Here is a 21,972-nt window from a genome sequence, read left to right on the forward strand (position 1 = left end):
ACTATTGTTCATGGCTTCTTTGCTAATGTCAACGTCCTGGGAGAGCATTTTGGTCATAATCATGAGTTTCTCAGGTTTATTGGGCTCAGGGGAAGCAATGAAGATATCAATAATCTCTTTAACCTCCACTTTGAGGGTATCAATTTCACGCTCAACCCACTTCCAACAACTTTCTTGGCTTCTGGTGGCTTCCATAACCAGATTCATCAAGTTAACAGTCCTCTAATTCCCACTATTCTCTTTGTTGGCCATGGTCCCCTGTTTTTCTTTCTGGACATTGATAGGGATGTCCAAATTAATTCCCTGCTCCATAATCTTTGGACTATGGTCCTTGGTCACCAAATTTTCCTTTTTAGAGAGGGGCTTGGCCTTAGAGATCAGTTTACTGGTGGTTTTGTATTTTCTAGCCACCAATCTGGGAGGATTCTTGCTCCTAAACATCCTAGGGGTGACCATCATCTCCCCTTCCTCCGTAGGTTTATAGTCAGGGTCATCAAAAGGAACCCCAGTTTCTTCCAAGTCCATTTCTGAGTCAGAGACCTCATGGATATCAGTCTGATGGCCATTCTTAGAAGGAGGGGGCACAATTTCAAGGGATTTAGCATACTCCATGATGAGCACAATGAGTCCCTCATGGAGAACAGGGTTGTTAGGATTCTCCAGGCTATTTTCAAGAGAGGAGGCCAGACATAAAGGAAAATAAATAATTTTACCATGCCTAAAGTGATTTAAAATGGTGAAATGATAGGAAAAGATGCTGCCATATCTGCCATCGAGCATAATATACCTCATTATGAACTTGGTCATGTCAGCCTAGGGAGCCATAATATACCATTGAAGAGGTTTAAGTTAGTATTGGATTTTGGATAGGTTTTGCTTAGTATTGGAATATAAATTTCACACTTCATTTGAAATTGAAGCTATAGTATTTGTAGCCTCATTTATTGTTGGAGGTATAAAATCTATTTAGAATATTTGTTGTTAGCATTATCATTTGAATATTAATTCAAATGAGGATCTTGAAAAAATATAATTAGAGGAGTTTATAATAGTAAACAAATATAATTCTATTTTAGATCCTTTTTTTTCTATCTTGAGGTGGTTATTCATATCGATTTTGGTTTTATAATAAAATGGCATTTCATGTCATTCTTAATGAAATGGTTTCATAATCAAATATATTAATTGTAAAAAAGAGTCTATTTATGAAGTCCTCTAATTATCTATAGGCACATGTATTTTACATATTATCCCAATAGTATTATGTGACAATAATATACCTAAGCTACAACATATTAGTAGTTTAGCAAAGAAAATTGAATTCAAATAATCATTTTTCCCTCTTATTTTATGCCACGTTGTGTTGATGAATTTAATGTATGTTTCTAATATAAAGTTTTGGCTCTTTTTTTTTCTCTCAATCAGCCAATACCTAATAGAACACTTTCTTATGCTACATGCTCCACTCAAAACATCCACAAAATATTTCATAAGGCATTCCTTACATTTGAATTTATCATACATGATTTTTTCTCTAGGATAGGACTGTATCTGTCATCTCTTCTCACAATATTATACATGTTTCATATTCCATGTCAAAAATCTTGGACATGAACATAAGTCATGAACATGAGTACCAACAAGGTTTGAATTGTGTGTATAGGAAATAAATTTAAATAAATCATCCTAGGTTATTTTATCATCGTTTCATAGGACATCATTTTCACATTTTATCTCTAACATGGTTCATATTCAACACAACAACTCCTTTGTCTACATTAATATCCAAACAAGAAATTAATTTTACTTTTGTTGTATATTTAGTCATGATGTTCATCTAATGCATAGAGGAGTTGTAAAGTTCAATCCTTTCAAGCCATGTCCCTTGGTACTCCTTAGCACCATCATTGTTTTCCTTACCTTAGATTTTATCAACTAAATAGGTATTGTGTAAGTGTTATAATTCAATTTTACTAAGGAGAAAATAAAATTAACTAGGATAAGATCATACTTATAAATTAGCATAAACTAGACTCTTAAATTTATTCTTGATCCCATAATGTAACATCAATTTATCAATTTACAAATCTCTATCATGACATAAAATCATTTAGTGCACTTCCCACCAACTTAAAATACCAAACCCAAACCTATATTATTTCCATTTTAACATGTATTCAATTATAACCTAAATAAACTTATCAAAATTAATTTATCACATATTCAACTGCTATAAATGTGTCACTTATATTTCGTCAATCATCCACTTCACACATTTTAAATATATTTGATGGGTCATTTACTTTCACTCCTTTTATAGTAACAAAGTTGGCCCGAATTTATAATTTACGGTACGCGATCACCAAGACAATTAGTGGAGAAGGAAGAGTCCACGATATTTCAATAATTGTAACCACATATAAGCAAAGAATAAATTTCTCAAATAACCTTTATAACACGCAACCCATACAGCGGCAACAGCGGCGTACTCAAACCAGAGTTGAAATATAAGAGCAGGCTGAGACTGAAAACAAATGTGTCTCTACCAACATTCTACAGATTATTTATCACTACATTGAAATACATTTATTTTCTTCTTGACCGAACTCCTACGCAAACAACATAGGCTATTTTTTAAAAGAAAAGCCAATGTTAACGTAGTACAATGCAATAGAGCAAACATGAGGCGCTTAAGTGATGGTGGCTGCATTTTCCTGCTCCTCTGTATTCTTCCTTCATTCTGTGCAGGCATTGAAACCATTGATGGTAATGGCAAAATCCCAGCTCTCTTCACATTCGGGGACTCTCTCGTAGATCCAGGCAACAATAACTTCATTCCCACCTGGGTTAAGGCCAACCATCCACCATATGGTCAAGATTTCATGGGTGATGAACAAAATGGTCGCTTTTCTAATGGAAAACTTGCAACAGATTTTATTGGTAAACTTGTTCACCATTACTTATTTCTGTGTAAGTTTGATTAATTGAATCTGGGATTGCAGCTTCTGGACTTGGGGTGAAGGAACAATTCCGCCATTTTTAGACCCTAATCTGAACACCCAAGACCTTCTCACAGGCTTAAGTTTTGCTTCCGCTGGGACTGGATACGACAACCTCACCTCTGCGTTTACTGTGCGTTATTTTTTCTCTTCTAGTTTAAATTCCTTCAATGTTCTATTTAACTCCATATTATTTAGTAAAATGAAAATTTGTAGTTAGAGAATAATTTAAAATATATATTCGAATGTTTGTCCTCGAAATTGTATGAATTTTTTATTGACATTTTGAAATAGATTATAATTTTGAAAGAGAATTCAGGCTAATGATTTAGTGGTGATGTGGAAAGTTTTAGAATTAGTTATGACAGATAAAGTTCTGCTGAATTTAAGACAGCAATATCCTAAAGGATGTGGTCAAGATTCTTTTTAATCTTTGATAGTTAAAATGATAATTTAAATTTATATAAATTATTATAATTTAAATATAATAAGTATATTATATTTATAGTATCATAATGATAAGGTTTTCATTTTATGTAAGTGGGTAAGGGTACCAACTCATTATAGATCAGATTAGGTATGTCAAAACAAAGGACAAACATTACAGTTATATCTTAGAAACTTGACAACAAAGCTAGACAGTTGAAACAAAACAAAACACTCACAAATAAACATTAGAATTAGGACTAAGGAGTGAGCCCAAAGAAATAATCTGAGATTTTTGGGTCAATGATAATGATTCTTTTTCTTTCACCTTACAAAAGTCCATGCGGAATTCTTTTCTAGAGAAACAAGAGGAGAAGTGATGGCAGAACCTTTTCGAGCACCAATATAGTTTGAGAGTTGAGTTGCCAAGAACAACATGGGCACTTGATAGTCTAGAGAGAAAATTCAAACAAAGGAGGAGATCAATCTTGTAGTCGACAGGGACCTCAATGGAGCTGGAAGCATGTCGACATAATGCGAGGGATCAACAAGAGCCGGAGGATTTGAGGAATGAGTAGCACCAATTGTAGAAATAGGAAGCAACTGGGTAGTGGTCATAGGGGTTAAGCAACCATGAACTGTAGAAGTTGGGGCAGCCAATAGGCAGTGGGACTCCAAAGTTGAAGACATGTCTGAGCCCAAGACCATTAGCAAGATGGTAAGATGACTCCCTTCAACATATTTCCACCAAGTAGGAGAGGAGTGGAGTCGAGAACCACATAGAGAGGAAGAGACCAAGTGCCAAGTTGCAATGTACCAGCTACATCTAAATAGTATGCCGTCATAGTCCAAGCTCTATCTCCACAGAAATTCACCAACCTTAAGTGAGATCGGTTTAGAAAGGTCTAAATCCACTAGGAACCTAACAAAGAAAATATGCGAGAAGAGACTGGTATTAGGGTCAACTTTGATGAAGCGACCTAGTTTATTGCCAATGGATTCATAGGCAGTAGAGCACAAAAAATGAAGCGGGAGGTGATGGAATCTAACCCAACTGGGAGAGACCTTGATAGAATCCACAAGAAGATTGAAGGAGGAAGTCTAAGGCTAGAGGGAAAGAGCATGGGAATCCAATTTTCAGAGGCCAAAAGAGAGAACAACATACTTATCTTCCTTAATATCAAAGAAAATAACACAAAAAACCTAGCGTAAGGGTAAATCTCTTGCTTACCTAAAACTAGAGGGTTCCAATGTGTAGAGATCCAAGAATATAAAGCTGGAAGAGAAGGCCACAATCAGTTGGATCTATCAAGGAGAGCAATTTTTTCATAATATGCAAAGCAACCCAAAACCTCCTTGCTCGAAACCACCTTTGGAATAGAGAGAGCATGGGGAGGCATTTAGAGGATGAGTAAAGGAGCCCCTTTTGCAAAAAAATTCTTGAGTAGAGATTTAATGGATGTACTAGACATCGAAGTAGCATGTTGGGTATCTTGCAAGGAGGGGATATTTGGGTTAGAGATGTGTACAATGAGCTTGCAAACAAGGTATCCATCATTTGGAGGGCTATTAACAGGGGACTCATTGTGAGGTGAGAGAAGAAAGTTTAAATTTTGGGGATAAAAGACCATGATTGGGAGTTTCAATATCATAATAGTAATGTTAAAATAATAACAATAATAATTTTTAATATAATTATTATAATATTTTTATTTTTATACTTGTGATTATATATTTTTATTTAATTAAAATTTTGTGATTTTTTTTATAAATATTATCCTTTTATAATAAGAAGTATATATCATATCCTAGTTATAAAGGTAAGACCAAGCTAAATTAAAGATGTAAAAAACGTATATTTTGATTTATTCTTATGATATATGAGAATCATATGACCTATATGTTGTCGCGTAACAATAGATCATTTCTATTCTTTACATTTATCTAAAAATTGTAGTGGCTTCATCTACTTCATATTGTGTTGAAGAATGTGACTCAAATAAAATTTGATCAATGGTCATTAATAGAGATTCTTTAATATTCACATCTACCTCCATTCATTTTGATTTGAAAATTCACAAGAAGGGAAGGTTAGGTTGTATCGGTTGTAGTAAATATTTTGATACATTTTTTGAATTTATTTTCTTTTTCAAATCTACTATATTTTAAATTAGTTTTTTGTAAGTGATTCTTTTCTTTACTTTTTTCTTTAGAGATTGAGACTAAATAATCACATAATATTTTTCCATAAAGGAAGTATTTATACCTTATTCAAAATCCTCCCATATTATCTAGTAATAATAGGTACCTTACTCTACTTAAAATTTCTTAAGTAGGAATCAAGAATATTCTCTTTTGATTGATAAATTATTGAAATAAGTCCCTTGTCACCATGAAAATTTACTTTGTAAATATAAGTTAAATTATGTTTTGTTGTTTGGTGCTATATGTCTTACCTAAATATACCTATAACAATAAAATGAAATATTTTCATCAACTATAATCAACTTCGGAATCATCTAATCCACTTTTTTATTCTCTTTAGAATACAAGCCCTTCTAAAATATCTTTCCATCTCAACTATTCACTAATGTTAAGAGAATCAAAGCATCTATCATTGGATATATAGCCCAAAATCTCAATTTATGACTAAATATAAAAAAATACTAAAACTATAGAGGAAGACAAGGTATTCTTATCTAAATATGGATAATAAACAAATACTATCATTAGAATGAAAGAAAGAGATATTAGTAGATGAATAGGTACCACATGCCTAGATATTAGTAGTTATCCATCTTTGACACATCTCTTAACCATTATTCTATACTATGTAAGACCCCTTTAGTGTCTAATCACTATGACAAAAGTAGTCACAACTCATCAATACCACCAACAACAAGTACCTAAAGATTATCTTTTAGATAAGTGAGAGGATTCATTTTAAATAAAATTAGAAAGAGTTACAATTATTTATTTATATAATATTTACTTTTTTTTTAAACAAAAGGGGTAAAAATTTATTCAAGTGAAGCCAATAAATATGGAGAAAAAGGCCTTAGGCCCACACCAACCTCCCAACAGGGCAAGTACAGTAAGTTCCCAAAGGAATACCACTAAAAGGATCAATTACAAGTTTCTTGTTGGCAACTGAAACTCAATTGGTTGGTCTCATTATGTTGTCATTGATGGCAACATGGTATCTTGTTCTAACTTCATGTTTTCATTTAGTTGTGTACTAGCAAGCACTTCACAGACACTACACCGGCACCGACATCGACAGGATAAAAGGATTTCTTTGGTTACTAGCAATGCAGGCCTACATGGTTAAGAATAAGGTTATTGGTATTGAAGTCTGAAATCTCTTGATCTAGCATCGGAAATTGATTTTGATATTCATGCATTTATGTTATCTAGCCGACATGTAATTTGATATTGTAATAATCCTTGTAAGTCGACATAAGGCATGATAAGTTGTATATGATACATAGGCTAGTTGGATTAGATCATTTTGATATAGATATGGTGATGTATATGTGAATGTGATATAATGTGAAATATATCAGAGAGATTACGTATATAAGGATATTTATGTACGGGTTATTCCGGTAAAGGGTTTAGGGTTTCAGACTGGAACATACAAAGCTTAAACCGGAATAGTATTCTAGCATAGAAGATGCTATCTTAGTGGTTGAACACTTCTTCGGATTGTAGTTTGGATTTATATGTAGTCAATGAGGCTCCATTTGTGATTGAGCAGTGTGCTGCAGGCTGTAAGTCTTCCTGCAAGTGCAAGCCCTTATATTTTGTAATATCTCTTCATATGGCCAGTGGATTGATATTATGGGTCACAAATCCCTCTGTGGTTTTTACTCTTTGAGGTTTTCCATGTATAATTCTATGTGTTATGATTCTCATTTATGTGATTGACTTATTGGTTGCTTTACTTCTTTCAATCTTGTATCTACCGGTATACTAGTTGGTGTATGCATGTTTTAATAAGGCTAAAATTGATCATTCTGGTATAAGACTAATTCATCCCCTCCCTCTCAGTGTTATTGGATTCCAACAATTGGTATTAGAGCCTTGTGCCTCGAAGGAAGTTTAACAGCTTGAGTAAGATCCTGAATCCAGAATCCATGGACATGATTTTGGAGAAGCAACTTGAGATGGAACTTGAAGACTATGATGCTGAAAGGTTGAAGAACTTTAAGCTACAAGATGAATTGAATTCTTCTAAAGAATTCATTCCTGTCCTACAAGAGAGGCTATCATCTATTCAAGATAGGAGGAAGGAACTTTTGCAAAGTCAGGATGATGGAGAGAAGGATGCACTTAAGGAAAAATGTTAGAAATTAAGTCAGGAGAACATGGTTATGAGAAATGAAATACAAGTTATAACTATGAGAATGTCTAAGGAGATTGAGCACCAAAATAAAAAGGAAGAAAATCTTGTTGTATCCCTGAAGAACAAATTTGAAGAATATGGTAGGCTGGCTCATGAGAATGATATGTTGAGAGCTGATTTAGTACAATCCTCGAGTAATGAACAAGAGATTGAGAGACAAATGATAATTCAGAGAGAAGATCTAACTACTGCAAGTGAGTATAAAGAAAAATTCAATATTAGCTCAGCACAACTAGATGAGTTATTGAAGAGACAAAGGCAGATTGGAGATTCTAGTGGACTTGGATTTGAACAAGGATAGAGTTCTGGTACTGCTAATGAAGATCAAAACCATAAGGCACCAATAAGGCAATTTAATGCTTATAAATTTAGTGGTAGATGTTTTGTTTGCAATAGATTTGGTCACGTGGCTAGACAATGTAGAAATAGAGCAAATCAAAACCTTGATTTTGCTCTCGATAAATGTTCTAAATGCAATAAGTATGGTCATAAGACAAAAGATTATAGAATGAATGTTAAATTCTATGCATGTGAAAAGTTTGGACATATGGCTAATCAGTGCAGGTCAAGCAATTTCACCGGTTTTAGCAAAGAAATTGAAAGGAACAATGTTACATGTTATGCATGTATTGAGGTTGGACATATTGCTAAATTCTGTAGAAGCAGAAATCCATCAGTTGGTAATGGAGGATCAAATGAGAAAGGGAAAGAGAAGGTTAGGGAAATCCGACAAGATCATACTCAAAGATGGGTTAGGAAGACTGAAGAACAATCATTAGATGGAAATGCACTGGTTACTTATCTGACAGAGGAGGTTGCTCCTGCACTGACAGGTATCTCATCTGGTAACTGAGGTTGATGCTTTAGGGGTAGGAAAAATTCATGAAGATGTTGCATATGCCCCGGGAAGAAGTTTTGTAAAATGTTCCAGACCTTGGAGATACTTATTTGGCATGGATATGTTATGTTCAAGATTTGACATTTTTCACCAGCAATCATTGATGTCAATAAAAGATTAGGGTTTTTCTTTGAGGATAAAAGGTCGAATTCACTTCATTATTGATCACCTTGTATTCAGAGTGATTTTAGACTGATTAAAAGCAACTAAGAGTGATCAAAGGCATTTCAGAGCAGGAAGATTTCTTTTTGAATGATTTCACTAGCGACTGCAAGAATTTCTTAAGGTTTTTCATTGGAAGCGACCAACAAGTATTTATCTTTAAACATGGAAGTGAGATCATCATATATTCCTATCTTTGTTGCAAATCCGACTGTTGTAGAGGTCAAGGATTGTTGAGACATGAACCAGCTAGGACTCAAACCTAGGACCTTCCATACGCTGCTGGAGTGCTCTACCACTGAGCTACTGGCCCCTCTTGGACCAGTCCATCGTCGGTCTGGGTGTGGCTTATTTCCAACACCAACACACCCCTTTAAGCCACACCTCTCGTGTGATTGGGGCTCCTAGCCTGGACCTAGCTTTGATACCATGTTTAGACATGGACCAGCTAGGACTCGAACCTAGGACCTCCCATATGCTGTTGGAGTGCTCTACCACTGAGCTATTGGCCCCTCTTGGACAGGTCCATTATCGGTCCAATTGTGGCTTATTTCCAACACTAAGAAGGACCGCCCCAGGCCAATTTTCAAGTGGTATCTGCATGTGGCTACCCTGGAAGATTTGGTTGGAGCATTTTACTGTGTTCTAGAGGGAGTTGTCTATGTTCAACATGTTAGGGAATACATACATTGTCACATTGAGGACTTGGGAACATCTAAAATAAAGGGCATGTACATGAGCGAGCTAATGGGAGAATTTGGAAAGATCAAACTGGCATACAAGCACATTGAAGACTTAGGGTTTACCGGCATACTAGACATCCCAAAATTTGAATATGATATAATTAGGTATGTTTTGAGTAGAGTATATGGTGAGTTTATCTGGTTATATATACCTTACAAGATCAGCAAGGAAGCTATCAAGGCTATCATTGGTTTACCACCAATTGGTCAACATCCCTGGATAAGAAGGTTTCGAATGATTATGTCAACAAAATCTCTAGTGCGACATCTGACAGGAGATCTATGAGAATCAACACTATTATCGACACAGACATCAGATTCGGTAGCATGATCATCGAGTATAAGGTAACTTAGTTAAACTGACTGAATTATGTTTCCAGTTCCTGCATTTTCACTACATACAAAATGATGAGAGAGAATGTGAAATTGGATCTATGCGATTAGATGTTAGATGAGTTATTAATAAACCTAGGAAATATTAAGGGTAAAAAGAAAGGAACCTTCTGGTATGGAAACATAATTGTCTATTTAATGTTATTTTTCATGAATGATACTCCCAGTTTTGGTAAGAGACAATGGGCATTTGATATCCGGGTAGGGAGACAATTGAAACAGTCAATTGCTACTTTAGGCAGTCAAAGAGATGATAAAGTATGGGGATATTTTAAAGGGTTCTAGAAATTGATGAAGTCTAGGGAAAGGGTTCCTAAGGATATTGTAGAAAAATATTTAATTGACATATGATTCATGGTAAAGAAAGATGAAACACTTATGGAAGTAGTTAAGTCCCGAAAGATTTGGATTGAGGAAATGGGCTGTGAAGTGTATGTACAAATCCTTGAGGCTTATTGAAAAATGTTGATTGATGCACCTATTGATAAGACAGAGAATCCCTATGGTATTGCAAAACAGAAAACACAAGAGGTTGAAACAGAGTTAACCAGAAGAAGAGAGAGAAGCATGAAGGAAAATCAAGCCATTTTGCTGAGAAAGTTTGACAAGACATCAAAGCATTAATTGATGTTTTCTTGGAGAAAGTTAGGAAGAGGAAGAATCTAGAAGTACACATTGAGCCTGTTACAGCTAAGTCTGAATCTAAGGATGACACACCCTTGGCTTTCAAGAGGGTTATAAGGAAGAAAACAGGGGAAACAAAGGTAGAAGATAAAAAGCAACCGGTTAGGAAGGTTACATTCAAAATATCAGCACAAAAGAAAGCACCAAAGGCAAAACCTTCAGCTGCATCTAGTACTACAAAGAGGAAGAAGAAGAATGACACTGATACAACTATTCAGTCTCATAATGTTCCACCTAAAACTTGTTCAAAATTAGTAGATGAAATAACTAAGGATGGAATGTTAAAGAATGTACAATTTTACTATGATTGTTTAGAGGATGATGAACAAAGAGAGGTAGAGGAAGCATTATTATTATATTTGGATATTTATAAGAAAGAATTAATATAAATTGAAAAACCAAATACCGGTTGAATTATATTATATCTTAGATGCTAGAATACTGTTAGCTATGGAATAAGACAAACACATAAAAATTCAAGAATTGTTATCTGTTTGTGTTTCTATTACTCCAGAGGAATTGGATAGGACACTTGAGGTGGAAGATAGAAAAGTCTTTAATAACAAACATAGAATAACAAGTTTGATGCTAGGAAGGGTAAATGAGATAATAAAAGAGACTCAAATGGAATGGGTTAAGTTCTTTGGAGAGAACAAAGGTTTCTTTACTTCACCGGAATCAAAGAAGGATATTGCAGACATCTCGGTTGAAGGAAAAGGAAAGGGTCTTATGGGTAGTTCACCCTCAATTTTGAAGAACATTAATATAGTAGAAATCAAGCCCCCAGTAGATACAAATGTACAGATAGATATTGAGACACCGTCAAACATAGAAAGTATAAAGGTTGATATTGTACAAGATACTAATATTGAGGATAACAATCCTCTGGATACAAATGTACAGGTTGAGGTTACACTTCCTATAGAGGAATTGACAGTTACAGAGACTGCACCAAGTGGTGAAGCCACCGGTGCAAGTGAGGAAGCTATAAAGGATAAATCATCAGAGGGGAAGAAAGGGGAATCTGATAGGGAACCGGTAGTTGGTCCATCATTCTTGTCCATTGACACCTCATAGGTTGTAAAGAAAAACATAATAGAGATGAGTCCTATTGAACACATGATGATGGAAGCACAAAAATTAATGAAAGAGGGATCTATAGATAAAGGGATTATTGATCAGTCAATCACTATTTTACACAGACTAGTCCTGGAGTGCAAGATTGACAATGAAGCGAGCCCATCCAGTAAGCTTAAGACAATTACTAAGCACACTTCAAATTATTTTCAATCCTTACAGTATATTTGAAACCAACGAGCACTGGAGAGGTTCACTCAGGCTAAAAGACCTACATTTGATCAGATGATTGAATCTAAGAAGAAGAAGCTTGATGAAAAGTTAAAACTGATAGATAATTCTTTAAAGCAATGTACAAATATTTATAGGGTATGTTGTAACACAGATATAGTTATAGTTAATGTGAATAAGAAGATAAAAGAATTTTAGGAGAAAATTGCAAATATAGCTAATTCTTTTGATGGATTGACCTCATTGACTACATCCAGTGATGGTCAAATTTTGATTTTGTAGGCCCAAATTTTTGTTCTTGAGAAGGAAAGAAACAAAATCATAAGAAGAGCCAAAAGTCTGAGAGGCTTGGTGAGTCCTGGGTTGGATGCACTCAATGTACATAAGAAAGAATGTATGGGATATGGTTGGAAAGTCCACACCGACAGAGGTAAATGAGAAAGAGTCATTTGCACATATACTAAATGGACTTGTATCTATATCCAACACTTTTAAAACTGGGTGGGATACTTATCTTGAGCTATTGGAGAAGGCTTATCCCGAAATTTTGAAATTTGTTAAGCTCCGGTAAGATATTTTTGGGATATTCATTGTATAGTTTCTTTTGGATCTTTGACATTATTTGTTGGAATTTTTGATGGCATTGATGTCAAAGGGGGAGTGATATAGATGTGAAAACAATAGAAGGATTTGTATACATTAGGGGGAGATATGGAGATATGGGAGTATGGAGTATTTTGCATTAATGACTATTCAGGTCAGGGGTAGCAGGTAGGTTAAAACCAAAAGATGAAATCTTGACCATTTTTTCACATGAGTGTTGCCATCAATGCCAAAGGGGGAAATTGTTGGCAACTGACACTCAATTGGCTGGTCTCACTATGTTGTCATTGATGGCAACATGGTATCTTGTTTCGGCTTCCTATTTTGGTTCAGTTGTGTACCGACAGGCACTTCACAGACACTAAACCAGCACTGACACCAATAGGATAGAAGAATTTCATTGCTTATGGGCAATGCAGGACAACATGGTTAAGAATAAGGTTATCAGTATTGGAGGATGACATCTCTTGATCCGACATTAGAAATTTTTTTTGATATTCATGCATTAATGTTATCTAGCCAACATTTAATTTTTTTCTGTAATAATCCTTGTAAGCCGACATAAGACATGATAAGTTGTATAGGATATATAGGTGATTTGGATTAGATAATTTTGATATAGATATGGTGATGGCTATGCGAATGTGATATAATACAAAATATATCAGGGAGATTATGTATGTGAGGATATTTATGTAAGGGTTACTCTGGTAAAGGGTTTAGGTTTTCAGATCAAAACAAAAAGAGCTTAAACTGGAACTATATTCTGGCATAGAAGATGCTATCTTTGTAGTTCAATATTTCTCTAGATTGTAGTCTGGATTTATATGTTTTCAGTGAGGCTTCATTTGTGATTGAGCAGTGTGCTCTAGGCTGTAAGCGTTCCTGCAAGTGCAGGCCCCTTATATTTTGTAATATCTCTTTATATGGCCAATGGATTGATATTGTGGGTCACAAATCCCACCGTGGTTTTTCCTCTTTGAGGTTTTCCATGTATAATTCTATGTGTTATGATTCTCATTTATGTGATTGGATTATTGGTTGCTTTACTTCTTTCAATTCTGTATGTACCAGTATACCGATTGGTGTATACACGTTTTAATAAGGCTAAAATTGATCATTCTGGTATAACACTCATTCACCCCCCCCCTCTCAGTGTTATTGGATTCCAACATTTCCATCATCCCTAATTAAATTTCCTAACATGTCTCCAAATAATTAGGAGGAAGAGCCTCCTAGTTATCCACATCCCATCCCTCTAAGCTCTCAAAAGCCCACTTAGAGGCAATCAACAACTTTATTCCTCTCGCTAGGAATATGAAAAAAATAAATATAATCCAAGGAACCACAAATATTCAGGATCTATTTATCCACCAAGGCTAATTGTCAAGAAACCGCATCCAACTGATGATTATTGAACATATCAACCACAATCTATGAATCAAACGCATAAATAACTATTTTCCATCCTAAAGATCACCCTCTCTCAACACCATGTAAAATAGCTAGGGTCTCCATCAGATTATTATAATGTTGTCTCTTATAGATGGAGAAAAAGAACACATTACTCCCATCACTACTCCTACCAATGCCACCAATTCCTACATATCTAGGATTCCCTCTAGAAGACCCATTAGTATTAATCTTCAAAACTCCCTTAAGAGGAGGGAGACATCTCCCCTCTCTATGAATCTTCTATTTAGTTTTTTGTGGTCTCTTCATGTAAGAAAAATCTATCTCATTGCCAACCGAATCAAGGTTCTTTACCATATCCAGATCACAGGATTCCACATGAGAAGTCATATCACACTTTGCTGAAATAGTATCTTGAAGTTTGCTGACAATATTCCTCCATATGAGGAAGATCCTAATTTCAAAACTTTACAAGATTCTATTATTCTTTTCTAACCATAAATTTTGGATAATAAAAGTTGGAGTAAAAGCCCAAATAGATTAGAGAAAAGCAATCTTTCACAGGAGGCCTACCCAAACTTTCCCAAAACTTAAACATAGAGGAAGCATGAACACAAGCATGGCTCCATTATCTCCACCATAGATTGCAAATCTCCCATTCATAAGAAGAATGATAAAATATGAGAAGTACTTTCTTAGCTATTTATGCAAAGAACAGTAATTAACGGGCCTTGAAACACTCTCTTCCTCAAATTCTCTCAAGTGAGGCCTTGAAACACTCTATTCCACTCGGGCGCATCTACCCAACCATGCAACTTTGTTAGGATGACCGGTGAACAACTGAGAGGGGGAGGGGTGAATCAATTGTTAACAGATTATAACTTTTAATCCATAATACAACCTTAAACAAATCAAGTACTGGTAAAGCACATACAAATGCCAGTAGGAACAGATACCAGTAAACAATACAACTTAACAATTAATCAGATAATCAATGCAAAGAAACCATACCACATAACACCATGATTTGTATGTGGAAAACACGAAAAGGGAAAAACCATGGTGGGAATCCTACCCACAGTCAGATGATACTTTTCCAGAAAGTATGTGTTACAAGAGGGGCCTACGCTTGTAGGAAGGCACACTAACTAGAGCATATTGCTCATTACAAAAGAGTCTCATTGACTATAAAGAGGCTATAACCATCTCAAGATAAATAGACAACAATCCAATAGAGTGAACTGCTGGAAATAGCATCTACCATACCTGATTACAGTCCTGGTTAAGCTCAGTGCCGTAGGACTAAATCCTCTTCTAAATCCAATTTTATCACCAATGATCGACTAACTCCTCTGCCTGAATGATATTACAATATTCACACATTACATTCCTTGACCATGACCTTTCCAATAACCATAATACTTTACAAAGAGTTTCTACCTCTTATTTATACAAACCCTAAGGCCTAAACTGATTAGGTCGACCACCTAAAGATATTACAATAATATCATTACATAATTCCATTTACAATGATATGTGATGTCATCTTAATACCAAAACAATAATAAAAAATTCATAAATCATCTCCAATCATCCCAGTAACGTGTAGTGTACACGTTAGCATGATAGCAGTCCATAACCTAGATAGGAACTGGACCTATTCTAGGTGCACGACGCTAAAGAAAAGTCTGCAAGCATTTGAAGTACAATCAAAGAACATCTTCAGCATCCTAAAATCCTTGAAGAAGTTGCACCAACACCAATTATGCATCCTATCACAATTCCTCAATGAAAACTTTACCGGTAAAGCCTTAAACTAGTGTCGGTAAGGGTTTACTAGAGTGTATGATAGCATCTGATTACCAAGCCAATACCAACTGATCAAAACATAGACAAAGAGCATCTTTACTGATCCAATCATGCCGGAAGTGTTCAACAGATAGTCTCTTCTGTCGGTAACACTATAACTTCTATCGGTAACCAAAACTTGTTTGTCGATAACCAACCATAACAACTATTGTTGACATCAATGACAAAACATCAGTGCAACATGTAATCAGTTCAACTATAATGCCACCAATCTCCCCCTTTCGCATTCATGGCAGCACTAGATGTGAAAAACATCTAAGTACCAAGAGATGCCAAACAAGTCTCCCACTGTGGATGACAACCAGCAATCAATAGCTCTCCCCCTATGAATGATATCTCTGTAAGGTTTAGAATGATTTTTCACATTACTATCACTCCCCCTTTCACATCAATGCTAGAAATCTGACAAAAATACCAAAGCAATGATATAAACCTCTGAATCTCAAAGATGACTACTCCCCTTGAGTAGTAGCACCACACATCAGTGCCAGAATGAATAATTTCTCTGATAATACATTCCAAACTTGTTGGATTTTTATTGTTTTTTTCATTAATTTTTTCATTTTTATTTTTATAGTTTATAATAGAATACCAATCCCAAGATTAAGGATAGCTTATAAATTTATGTAGAATTTATTTAAAACTAAATTGTTGTAAGATTATTCTAGTGCATCTTTAATTTTAATGTGAGTGGCTTATAAGATAAGATAAATTATTTGATTAAGTATGATTTGGATCAAAATTTTCTATCAAACTTATATATAAAAATAAATTGTTAATCTAAAATTCCTTTTGACTAACATTCTATCTTTCATGAACTTGATGGAATACATGTTTAATACATTAAACTTGTTGCTACTTCTCTATTTGTTTCAAAAGATTACCCACGGTCTAATCTAGAAGCAACAACAAGTTTAATTTCATGGATTGTGGAAATCTATTAACACTTGTTTAATACATATTTTAATGTTATGTGATATCTTAATCTACTCCACACTAATAAGAATATAAAACATGCTAGTAGATGATAATTTATTTGTTGTAAGATAACAAAAACATATAGATATAATCTATTACAAATATAATCTCTTATGTGTACGTATATGTATGTATAATTACATATACATATACATATACATATACATATACAGATACATATATGCATACATATAGATACACAAACACACATATATATGGTTTACATTTTAGAGAAGGAATATTCAAATTATTCATAACCATTAATGTAGTACTTGATAGTAAATTAAAAGACTATAGCAAGAACAAATTAAATTAAAAGAACATAAAAAAAGATGATTTGAGAGAGACATTTAAAAAAACAAAAAATAACCATAAGAAAAAATCCACCATCAAAATTAGTTGTACATGCTTCCTTCATAATGACAATTAAAAATTCCATCAAGCATCATCTTGTCATGAATTAAGGTGTCTCAAACATTGTAAGTGCACTATTTAATTATTTTATTATTAGGCAATATCATATACTTATACATGTAACATTTTATATGTATTTTATTTAATATGTTTCTCTACCTCAAATGGGATATTTGAGGTTGTGTAAGGCATCTAATGTAATTGGCTAGTTCTTTGTTGATACGTTTTATGTCATCATAAGCTTGAGAAATATAGCTATGTTAGAGCATTCATCTTATATAGGATTCTTTTAATATAAGACATGATAACATATTAGTTTTACAAGAATAAGTATGAAAAGTATGAGGGATATAAGGTATACTTGAGTGATAATCCTTATTTAGCTATTTTTTGTCAAGGTAGTATAAAAATTTTAAAAAAATTATGTTAGAGCTGTAAAATTTGATATTGTCTTGCATATCCCAATATTATCATGCAGTATATTATCTACAAGAAATTCAATAGATATAAGTGCATAAGTTAATTTTTATAAGTACTTGTTAAAATAATAAGAGGTGCTATGGTAATTTGTAGAGGTAGTAGAACAAAAATTTCATTCTATCTTGATGCATGTATAATTGAGTCGAATAGTGTATCTATGAATTGTTTAAAGATACTTCATTGGGAAAGGGGACAATATCCTCTTTAATAGATGTTAATCATTGTTAGCTACCTAAGGGTATATTCATATTGGTTTTGATTTTCTTATTTAAAAAGTATGGGAAGGAACTTAATCAAGAGGTGCAATAAACCAATAAGAAGTGAGCCATATATGCCTCACAACTAGTCCTCAACTTTACGAACAAAGAGTAAAAAGCCATCAAGAAATGAAACTACAACTAGAAATGTTTTGAGAAATAGTGATTGCATATGCTGACTATAAAGCAACATAAACTTTAAAACATGAAAAATGGAATAGCTAACTAAGACATCAATGCATAGGAGCAACACCATTTCAGGAGTTTCTATTTTTTCTTGAGGGATGCTAGAGAATCACCTGGGCCTTACAATATATCATTGTATGATCCTCATTCTTGTTTTCAACAGTCCCAATACCTTAATTTCTTTTTCTTATTTTTGACATTGGGGCTCCCAAAAAAGAACCCCATGGTCACTATGTTAATTTTCTCATTAGTAATCTCAACAATAGTGTTGAGATTGGAGAAGGACCTGTGGGAATATGATGAAAAAGGCAGCTATCCAGAATGTGGATTACAAAGCAATGAAGACTGTTGTTGATACAATGAATGTCCTTGAGGATAAGGCCGACGAGACCCTCAAAAGCCTTATGTAACTGGGTTTATGTTGTTTTCTGGTTGATGGTTATGTCTGTGTTTGAGTTCGGTATCCTTGCTAGTCTTTTTATGCTCAGCTGGGCTTTCACTGTCTGTTTGGTTGTTGTTTCTAATGCTTTTTCATGCAGCCCATTCTATTTTGGATGTTAATCTCTTATTTTTTTCCTCTTAGAATAATTTTGTAAAGGGTTTTGGGGTCCCTGCAAAACCTGTTTTCCCCATAATCCAAAATAATAGTGTTGAAGATATGTTCAATTTTGCAAAACTTTTCGTTGTGCTTCTCTTCCAAATTCTCCTCAAGTTCTATCACCAATTTTTTAATATTTTGAATTTTAATATTCAATGAGATAAAATTAGAGTTATTTATGTTGTCGTTCTTACTCTTCAGGTTGTGACCAATGTCCAAATTATTCATCATTTCCCTATCCTCATGCAGAACCCTATTGTGACCTTCCTCCTGCTCTTCTTCAATTCATTCCTCTTCAATACTCTCGTCTTCTATTTTTCTCATAGTATCATCCTCCTCTATAAACTTCTCCTCATAGTCCTCATCGCTTTTGTTCAGCTTCTCCTCTTGATCATCCTCACTATTTATAATAATTACCTCATTGAGGCAATTTTTTGTATTAGTCGCTCTAGCAATTCTTGTCGAACATTGACCACCTTGATTGCCACCATTATTTATTTTTTCTTTACACATATTTTCTTTATAATAATTTGAGGTTTGGGGCTTATCTCTTTTCCATTTCACTGGAGCGGACATTGCAAATGGCCATTGGGATTTCCTCTTGTTGGGGTTGACTTTGAGAAGTTCAACATAAAAGGATTAATATTAATTTGGGAGTGATCCCCATAAAAGTGGTAGGATGTTTCTTTATTTCCTTTGTTGTTTTGTTTTATTTAATTCTGTTTAGGATTTATCAAACTTGAACCAAAGGGGTAAGGTTAGGACATAATAGATAATTGGAATTTATAGATGGCCATGATAAGGCCTTGGTGGAGAGGATGATTGTCATGTACCCTTTCAAAAAATAAAACATAATATTTGTAGTAAGTTGGATTGTCCAAAATAAGTAAGTCGAGTCCTAGATACAAATTAGGAAATAATGTTCTAAATGGTGAAATAAACAAATTAGATTTTAATGTAAAATTATTAAACTAAATTTTAAATTAATTGAAGCGAAAAGTTACATGGATTTTGGAGAAAGTCAAAATTTGCAATTATTAATCCTTTTGAGGTCAAATCAAAAAGTTGAATAAAATGGCAATTCCTATTCTGGTGGTGGAAGTAGAGATGCATATTTGGAAAGGTAGTTAGAAATTTTAAATTGAAAGATTCCTTCCTCTTTGGTGTGGGACGTGAACTCCCAAAAGGTTTTTTTTGAATATTAGTGATTTTAACTTGTTTTGGCACTGGTTGTATCTTGTTATTTTAATAAGTAATTGTTGTTCCCTTTAGAAGCTAGAATAACAAATAATGAGAAATCTTCTAGACTGATAAACAAGGGATATTGAGTCTCTTACATAGTCTTTTTCTGAGTCTACAAGTGAAATCTCATCTAGACATTGCCTATGAGCAAAAAATCTTTTCGGTTGTTCCATTTCCCTGAGTATTTTGTAGAGATTTTGAGGCCTTTTTGAGATCTTGGGTAGGAGTTTGGTTTGTCTAGAGTTTGTAGCATGTTTTGGTGTTCCTATGTTGTAATAGAATTTTATTTCAAAGGTTTTTTTTTAATAATAAACTAGGGTTTTGTCAGTTTTCTTGGGATTTCTAGGTAATTTTGTGTGTGATTGTGCTCAAAGTTTGGGAATATTTTCATATAATTTGTAGCAAGTTCTATGTATATTATTGGATGTATTTTGTAGCATTATTGAAGCAAAAAACATTAATATAAAAATCATTTTGGTTTTTTGTGAGTATTGGAGTTGAGGAAAAATCAACTCTATAGCTCCCAAAGATCACCTGCATGCAAACCTATCACAAAAAGGAGAGAAGCAAAATAGATATGGAGGCCAGAATTCAAAGATCGAGAAAAGAGGAGTCAAATTGATTATGCAACAAGAATGCAATTCAATAATTACACTTGTTATGAAATACAAATAGAGAATCCTTATAAAAGGATACTCGAAACCCTAAAGGTGAAAATCCTAAAGAATTATAAGATTCCTAAGTTTAGCTTAAGCGTAGAGTATAATAGACTAATAATTAAATAAATCATTATTAGCTAATAAAATATAAATCTAACACCCCCCCTTAAGATGAACTTAGGGAGTAGCTAAAAAACAACTAAGGACTTACAAATCATGTAAAAAATGTAGGAAAGCAACAATGGGTCCTGACAAATAGGTTTGATGAGGTAGCCAAGTACAATAAAATCGTTGTAAAGTGGAGAAAAAGGAGAAAACCCTGTAGGAACAAAAATCCTCTCCAAGAAGAGATGAAAGCTCAAGTGAAGGACTAAGAAGCCTCCAAACAAGAGTGTTCCAGAAGATATGAACAGAAAGAAGAGAATGAAGAACACCGGTGAAGCATGAAATAGCTGCAAACACTGTCGAAAAGTAACTACTGATCTGAAGAACCTCCACTGAAATAGAACATGACTAGGTAGAGAAGACTATAATCTGCATGAGTGTCCTCAAATTAAACTACTCGAATCGGATGGCAAACAAAAGGCAAACAACTGAACTCAAAGATACAAATTGCATGAAACACCAAAGCTTGAAGAGCTAACCAATCAAACCAAGGAAGCATTAGAGCAATAGGACACACCTCCACATAATGCTAAAAAGGGAGAGGGACAAGTACACTAAAAAAAAAATGGCCAACAAGAACTGCATGACAAAGACCAGGAACATCGAAGGTGCAGAAAAAGTAAATAGTTTCATGGAAGGAACACTCACTTGAAAAAGGTAGATGGCAAACAAAGGCAAACATCAACCCCCCCATGGCACTTTATAAGTAGTGCATGTACAATAAGGATATATAGGTGAGTTGGATTAGATCATTTTGATATAGATATGGTGATGGCTATGTGAATGTGATATAATGTGAAATATACTAGAGAGATTATGTATGTGAGGATATTTATGTAAGGGTTATTCTGGTAAAGGGTTTAGGTTTTCAGATTGGACCAGAAAGAGCTTAAATTGGAACTATATTCTGGCATAGAAGATGTTATCTTAGTAGATCAACATTTTTGTAGATTGTAGTCTAGATTTATATGTTGTCAGTGAGGCTTCATTTGTGATTGAGCAGTGTGCTCCAGGATGTAAGCATTCCTGCAAGTGCAGGCCCCTTATATTTTGTAATATCTCTTCATCTGGCTAGTGGATTGATATT

At 34.2% G+C, this 21,972-nt stretch overlaps 1 protein-coding gene across 1 annotated transcript in view; it reads left to right on the plus strand.

Annotated features, from left to right (window-relative positions):
• Positions 1-2,524: 2,524 nt before the first annotated feature.
• LOC131036167 (GDSL esterase/lipase At2g42990) overlaps positions 2,525-21,972 on the plus strand; it is a 35,163-nt gene continuing 15,715 nt past the window's right edge. Inside the window, exons 1-2 of the mRNA XM_057967987.1 lie at positions 2,525-2,940; positions 3,077-3,132. Of these exons, the coding sequence (XP_057823970.1) occupies positions 2,682-2,940; positions 3,077-3,132 (315 nt within the window). The 5' untranslated portion in view covers positions 2,525-2,681. The remainder of the gene's footprint in view (positions 2,941-3,076; positions 3,133-21,972) is intronic.

Source organism: Cryptomeria japonica, chromosome 10 (genome assembly GCF_030272615.1).
Source record: "Cryptomeria japonica chromosome 10, Sugi_1.0, whole genome shotgun sequence".
In the NCBI taxonomy this organism is placed as follows: Eukaryota; Viridiplantae; Streptophyta; class Pinopsida; order Cupressales; family Cupressaceae; genus Cryptomeria; species Cryptomeria japonica.